This window comes from Sinocyclocheilus rhinocerous, unplaced genomic scaffold, assembly GCF_001515625.1.
Source record: "Sinocyclocheilus rhinocerous isolate Xijiao unplaced genomic scaffold, SAMN03320098_v1.1 scaffold1879, whole genome shotgun sequence".
Classification (NCBI taxonomy): Eukaryota; Metazoa; Chordata; class Actinopteri; order Cypriniformes; family Cyprinidae; genus Sinocyclocheilus; species Sinocyclocheilus rhinocerous.
This window is the reverse complement of record NW_015632718.1, coordinates 402,721-410,522: the sequence shown is the minus strand read 5'-3', so window position 1 is coordinate 410,522 and position 7,802 is coordinate 402,721. Positions and strand designations below refer to the sequence as shown.

Genomic DNA, 7,802 nt, shown 5'->3' with positions numbered 1-7,802 from the left:
AGATCAAGCACAATTTCACACATTAGAAACAATGACATTTCTCATATAACTATTTTTTAAATAATTTATTCATCTTAATTTATTTTAAATGGCTTTATGTATAAATCTGCTGGCATCGATGCGGCTCATATCCAAATGCTCATAAAGTATCAAATGCAAGTGTTTGTCAAGATAAATACTGAGCATTAGCAAAAATCACTTTGCTCGCATTAGTTTTAGTATAACAATGCTTTTATTTTTAGTTTTCTTCTAATCATTATTAATCTTTTTTTTCTTAATGTCATTCATATTTGACTGGGGGCTTTAAAGTATTTTTAAAATACCTGTTGTATCCACATTATTTTAACCAATTTGAAAGACTTGATATTTCCACTCACTTGACAACTACTACTGCTATTCATTAGTTTTTGTATGTGCACCATTATCAATAAAGTTCTCTAACTCTCAGAGTCTCAACCTGTTTTATTACATTCATTTTGTAGAGACTGAACTTTGAGTTCAGCAATGCGCCATAGCTTTACAATATTAAAACATTATTGTAAATGTACATTTAAGACCATCATATTTTTATACTGATAAAACATTGTTTTTATTTTTTAAATACTTTTTTTTTGTACTTCTACAAGGTATTTTTTTGGGGGGGGGGAACCACATGTACATCTTTATTACTATTTGTAAAATTATTGAATTATTAAATTATATGAGCGGTAGTAAGCAGCATATAAAATATATGTACGCTAGACACACACACACAAACAAGTGTTAACATCATGACATTTAACAATGTCAGTTTTTCTTGTTTACTGTCTCGACAAGAATCTCACTACACTTGTTTTTATTTCTACACACTTCCTTCGCGTTCACGTCTACTTCTCAGAAGCCCCGCCCACGGCGCTGACTCCTCACTCGTGGTCTCCTCTGATTGGCTGCGCGTCCGGCCAATGGTTCTCAGCCATCTGTGCAGGAACACAACCGAGCCATATTTCACGGACCCTTCACCTCGAGCGCCATTCATTATTATATCGGGATCTTCATCTAATAAAGATCATTTAACAGTGCAGAGATGCGGATCGCTGCGGCAGTGTGCTTTATGTCTGCACTGGCTTTCATTGCACATGCAGATGTGTATTTTAAAGAACAATTTCTGGACGGAGGTAAATTTCACTTCTTCGATCGTGCATGACATCAGATACATTGTCTCTGTTATATTGACATGAAAGTGTTTCTTGAAAATGTCCAAATAATGTCTTTTTATGATGTCTTGAGCAAGTTTACTTTCATGCATTTCTGTGATGAAAGCCTTTTGTATGTCTCTTTCATTTACTGTATTTGCATACTAAACTGTGTTATACAACTTACAAGTCCTGCTCAGAGTACACGATTTGTGAAAATGATTCTGATTTCTTTCTAAATGCGTACTTACTCGTGGCTTATGGCAAACGGGAAATATTGATGAATCAGATGTGTTAGGTTTTGGTTTCAGTTCACTTTTTAGACTATTAAACTATTGTTGTCGTGTAAAAGCAAATTTAAGACACTAGAGTTTCATATCTGTTGTTTTTAACTTCCAATTATTTGCATAATTTAAATGTAACTTAAAATTCCAGCCTGGAAATACTTTCAGGTTATGGCTGATAAACAATATATAGCCAATGTAAAAAAAAAAAAAATCAATACACCTACTAGTGTGTGTGTGTGTGTATATGTGTGTATATATATATATATATATCGCAGAAGCCCCGCCCATATATATATATATATTACAAATAAATGTAAATAAATGTATAACTTCTCAAATAAATGTAAAAAATAATTTAGACATTAATATTGTAATGCACAGTATGAAATATGGATAACAAAAAATAATTAAAATTTGAATGAAAAGTCTTCTAATAAAAGTAGAGCTATCTTAAAAATAGTGCTCTCTTTACTGTAATATGAAGTTATTACTAGATGACAGCAAAAAGTCTTTTAAAAATAAGAAGGAATAAGCAGCCACAATTAAATATTCCAATATCCAAAATTGAAATAATAGTTTTTAACAGCAAAATGTTGTCTCTCCAGATGGTTGGAAAAGCCGATGGGTCGAATCCAAACACAAATCTGATTATGGCCAGTGGAAACTGACCTCAGGGAAATTCTATGGCGATGCCGAGCTTGATAAAGGTCAGAGGTCACGACTTCTTTCACCAGCACTCGATTGCTTATGCAAATGTCTTCATCTGAAAAAACAAATGCAAATAAGTACAAGTCGATGTGAGATGACTTGCAATGCAATGTTTTTTTTCCCCTTCAAGGTTTGCAGACAAGTCAAGACGCCCGGTTTTATGCTCTATCCAGTCGCTTTGACTCGTTTAGTAATGAGGGTAAAACGCTTGTCATCCAGTTCACTGTGAAACACGAGCAGAAGATCGACTGCGGCGGTGGGTACGTGAAAATCTTCCCCGCCGACTTGGACCAGACCAATATGCACGGCGAATCGCAGTACTACATCATGTTCGGTAAGTTACAGTTGGCGGCTTTAAAATGTGCACAAAGTCGCTTTCTTCCACCAAGTAAACCAGTAAAACATCAACAGCATTGACGCAGTGCAACGTGAAATCCAGACTGATGGCATTTACTTTCACTTTCACTATCTTTGTCATTTTCATTTTGATCTGCCATGTAGGACCCGACATCTGTGGCTACAGCACCAAGAAAGTTCACGTCATTTTCAACTACAAAGGCCAGAACCACCTAATCAAGAAGGACATCAAATGCAAAGTATGTTTTATTAATGTAATTAAAATATCTCAAGATTTAATCGCAGCTGTTGCAATTCAGTTCTTCCGCTTGCGCTCATCAGGACGATGAACTCACGCACGTGTATACGCTGATCCTGCGGCCAGACCAGACGTACGAAGTGAAAATCGACAATGAGAAAGTGGAGTCAGGTTCTCTCGAGGAAGATTGGGATTTCCTTCCTCCAAAAACGATCAAGGATCCAGAGGCCAAGAAGCCAGAGGATTGGGACGACCGGGCGAAAATCGACGATCCTGATGACACGAAAACTGAGGTACATTTTCAATTGACAAGCTATAGAGTGCAGAAATCTTTGATATTTAAAAAAAGTTGTTCTTAGACATGAATCCAATGGTGCTTTATGTTTAGGATTGGGACAAACCTGAGAACATTCCCGACCCTGATGCCAAGAAACCAGACGATTGGGATGAAGACATGGACGGAGAATGGGAACCTGCCATGATCCCGAACCCTGAGTACAAGGTACAAAACGACAGTCCTCATGTAGAAGATCCTAATATTTTAAGATCTACCAAACATGAAGCCATAGAGTGCTTCAAAGAGGTCGGATTGTTTTAGTGGTCTAGTTTGATAGTTTTAGACTTTAGACCACATTAGACTGGTCTTTTCTGCAGGATAGGCTGCCAGAAGAAGGTTTCGGTTTCAATACCAAGTAGGTTTGGACTTTCCAGGAGTTTTTGAAAGCGAGTAATGCCATCATCACATTGTCAGAGATGTTTTCACATAGAAGGTACCAATATTGTAAGATCTACCAAACATAACGCCATAAAGTGCATCAAAGTGGTCGAACTGGTCTAGTTTGATAGTTTTAGACTTTAGACCACTTTAGAGTAGTCTTTTCTGCAGGGTAGTCTGCCAGAAGAAGGTTTCGGTTTCAATACCAAGTAGGTTTGGATTTTCCAGGAGTTTTTGAAAGCGAGTAATGTTATCTCATTATCAGAGATGTTCTCAAGTAGAAGATCCAAATACATTAAGATCTGCCAAACATAAAGCCATAAAGTGCTTCAGAGTAGTTAGATTGGTCTAGTTTGATGGTTTTAGACCAGTTTTGGGCACTTGGGAGACCATCTAAAACCACATTTTGACTGGCCTTTTCTGCATGGTAGGCTGCTAGAAGAAAGTTTCGGTTTCAATACCAAGTAGGTTTGGACTTTCCAGGTGTTTTTGAACGCGAGTAATGTCATCATCTCATTGTCAGAGATGTTTTCACATAGAAGGTACCAATATTGTAAGATCTGCCAAACATAAGGCCATAAAGTGCTTCAAACTGGTCCGATTGGTCTAGTTTTGGACCTTGGGAGACCGACTAAAACCACTTTTTTTTTTTTATTCAGACTGGTTTCATTCACAAATAGGTTTGGACTTTTTAGGAGTTGTTGAGAGAGATTAATACTCAAGGTTGTTTCACATGGACCATTTCTACTGTATTTTCAAAACTAATGGTGTGTTCACACCAAACGCGAAGCGAATATGCACATCGCGTCACTCGCACGAGTGAGGCAAAAAACGTCCCGCGAGTAATCAACCATGGTGATGATAAATAGAGAAATCCAAATGTAGACGTGTCCGGGTTCACAGCACCATACAGAGGCGCACACAACTCGGTGAATTTCACCGTCTTCTCCAGGAACTGCGCCTGGATGACAGCCGCTTCCAGCGCTACTTCAGGATGACGGGTGCCCAATTTGATAACCTGCTAGCTAGGGTTGCTGCCAATAATGCGCTCCTCCATTTTCTGATACAACCGGACGTGTCAATAAGCTCTTCGATGATTGGCTTGCGCGAGAACGCATCAGGCGAATTCGCCTCTATTCGCGTCATTTGGTGTGAATACACCATAACGCACCATAACTGATCTTTTCAATCCAAATGATTGTTCATTATGCTGAAACCAGTTTTACCAACCAGCTAACAAAGTTCTGTTTATGTAGGGCGAGTGGAAACCAAAACAGATCGACAACCCCAAATACAAAGGCACCTGGATTCACCCCGAAATCGACAACCCTGAATACACTTCAGAAGACACCATTTACAAATTTGACAACGTTGGCATTCTGGGACTGGATCTTTGGCAGGTATGGTTTAGATTGTCGTACCGTTAAATCAACATCATAATTAAAGGTAGGTAAATTGTAGGTTTTAAAAAAAAATTCGTTTGGTTATCTCTGGTGACATTAATCAGTCCACCAGGATTACATGATATTTTTTTTGTGTGTGTGTGTAATCTTTGCAGTCAAAATGACTTTTGATTTTTGTGGTGGAAATTTCCAGAACTTTGTGGAATACTACATTTACCATATTAGGTATGATGTTAAGTGTACAGTAGTCGTACATTGCAGAAAAAAATAAACAATGCAGAAAGCCTGCTTATTTTTGTGTTTTACCAAATTCTGACACACAAGATAGTTATTTTTATTTTATTTTTGCTATAAAAAAATAAGAACAACAAAGGAGCACGCAAGTACAGCATTGATTTCTTTTTCGCAACTTAATAATTTAACATTAAGAATGTCCCCCACTTTATTTCCTCATTCATGCATGTTTATGTAACACTAACATGTAACTTTACTTTATGTAGTACTGTGTTTTTGTGATAATTTTGCGGCTAAATGGCGAATTATGCAGGACCGAAATGAGGTGCGCGAATACCGCATCAAGTTTTTGTTTTTAGTATGAACAACTTTATGTAGTACTGCGTTTTTTATGATCATTTTGTGGTTAAATGCCGATTTATGCAGGATTGCACAATTTTTTTGATTTTACGTTATGTTTAGCGATCTGTTGACCTTTCTTACAGGTGAAATCTGGAACGATCTTTGATAACTTCCTGATCACTGATGATGTTGAGGAAGCTGAAAAATTTGGTACAGAAACGTGGGGCGCAACAAAGGTAAAAATGTCTGGAGTGTCACTGTTGACAACATATTAGTATTAATAATTTACATTTATTAGATATCTGTGATCAGTTCTTACATTTGTTTCCACATCGTTATTATTTAACTATAAATGCTGATACCATAATGTTGTTGTTGTTATGTATCAGGGACCAGAAAAGAAAATGAAGGACCAGCAGGAAGAGGAAGAACGGAAGAAGCATGAAGAGGAGGAAAAGAGCAAGAAGGATGATGATAATGAGGAAGATGAAGAGGAAGAAGATGAGGATGAGCCAGAGCAGGAAGAGCACACAGAAGAACCTTCTGAGGAGGAAGAGGAGGGTGAGGACGATACGATCCCTAAAGATGAGTTGTGAAGAGGAGTTCCCTTCTGAATGAGCAGATCTGATGCATTTCTGACGTCTTTTTCTTTATGTGGTGTGAATTTTTGGCCCCGCCCCGTTCTAGTCACATGTCGCATCCCTTAACTCTGATTTCTTTCGTTTTTGCTGCTAGATTCCCCCCCAAAACATTCATAGTACGGCCTGATAAACTTTAGATTAATTAATGTTTGGGTTTTCTGTTCTGTCTGGAGTCGCGCAAGGGGAAAATTCTAATGTATCATTTGTTGGATTTGCACTTTTTTAAATAAATGATTTATTTTTAAATGTTCGTCCGGCTTGTTTTTCATGGATGCTAAATTGTTCTCATTTTTGGTTGAAAGTAAATGTTTACTTATTCATTTTGTTTTTAATTAATATTTTAAATTAGATTTTATTTGTACATTTTCTGGTTTTATTTTAATTTTAGTTAAAGCTTTAAATTAGTTTTATTTTATTTCAGTTAACAAATTTTGTTTTAACTTTTGTTAACTAATGGTTTATTAATTAACTGCGTGAAGGCACTGAGCTGTATAATGTATGTTGCATAATACTAGGGCTGTCTGCACTTTAATGCTAATCAAATAACAAAAGACTAAAGATCGCACACTATTCTTGACTAAATAACTTTTGTAACGAAATAGTGTAGCGTACCTCATCTGAATGATTACCAAAGCTTTACTGATGTTTTATTAAGTTTATTGCGTCCTTTTTCACTCCAAAAAAAAATCACCATAAGAGCTAAACAAAACACAGCATGAAAAGTGCACATTAAACTCTCTCTCTCAGTTGCATTATCGTCAACATAGAGCGAATTACACAAAACACTTATTACAACTAACAGTGATATCACGTTATTGGGGTCGCTTAAACCGGCGGCAACAGTGTTAAAGTAGCCCAGTTCCGCGGGAAAACCCCGGACTTGGCAACACTGAGCTCCGTAGACTAGAAAACCCGTCAAAATAAGAGTCCCGCCTTAGTAGAGGAGATTTCATACATATTTAAACGTACAAAAAACATTAAAATGTATACAAAAACAAATTAGAAGATGAATAATAATAAAGTCTGTTACAATAAAGAAGGATTAATATGTATGGTAAAATACACGTTTTTGGTAGAGTTCCCCTGGTAAAATTCGCATTTTATGGGCTAAATATCACGTTATTGGGGTCGCTTAAACCGGCGGCAACAGTGTTAAAGTAGCCCAGTTCCGCGGGAAAACCCCGGACTTGGCAACACTGAGCTCCGTAGACTAGAAAACCCGTCAAAATAAGAGTCCCGCTATATGAATTTTATTTATTTGATAGCATAATGACAGAAAAAGTCCCATTAAATGGTTAAAATAATTATAACCTCTCTAAAATAATATTAGTATTTTAATATTATCTATAATAATAGATAATAGGGGTGCAACGGATCGTAGATTATCCGTGATCCGTATGGACCAGGCCCCACGGTTCGGCACGCATGTGATTCGTGGATTAACTGTTAAGTTTAACCATCATAGAGTGAAAGTTTATCATTTGCACATGTTTTGTCTTGCCAGTTTACTGTGCGCTCAGCTGCTGCCGCGCGCAAACGCAGAGAGAGAGAGGCACGATTCAGACACAGCGTGATTCCTTTTTTTACATACACACAAAGTTATGTTAAAATATCCGCTTTGGCAAGTATTCTAGTAAACACAGTCGGTTATGTCTTAAGATAATGTAAACAGGTGAGAAAGAAACCGGATGTGTGTCAGTAGGGC

The 7,802-nt window shown here is 37.1% G+C and overlaps 1 protein-coding gene across 1 annotated transcript; it reads left to right on the top strand.

The window, feature by feature from the left end:
- Positions 1-958: 958 nt before the first annotated feature.
- On the top strand, positions 959-6,338 carry LOC107742789 (calreticulin-like). Its single transcript, XM_016555826.1, has 9 exons — positions 959-1,154; positions 2,065-2,166; positions 2,298-2,501; positions 2,669-2,763; positions 2,846-3,055; positions 3,151-3,264; positions 4,734-4,877; positions 5,600-5,692; positions 5,846-6,338. Exons 1-9 carry the CDS (start codon positions 1,064-1,066, stop codon positions 6,050-6,052), a joined length of 1,260 nt encoding a protein of 419 aa, XP_016411312.1. The 5' UTR covers positions 959-1,063; the 3' UTR covers positions 6,053-6,338.
- The last annotated feature ends 1,464 nt before the right edge of the window (positions 6,339-7,802 follow it).

Coding starts and splice junctions, on each gene's coding strand:
- LOC107742789 (XM_016555826.1), top strand. CDS start 1,064: ATGCGGATCGCTGCGGCAGTGTGCTTTATGTCTGCACTGGCTTTCATT. Junction 1,155..2,064: donor AGAACAATTTCTGGACGGAG/GTAAATTTCACT, acceptor TTGTCTCTCCAG/ATGGTTGGAAAAGCCGATGG. Junction 2,764..2,845: donor AGAAGGACATCAAATGCAAA/GTATGTTTTATT, acceptor TGCGCTCATCAG/GACGATGAACTCACGCACGT.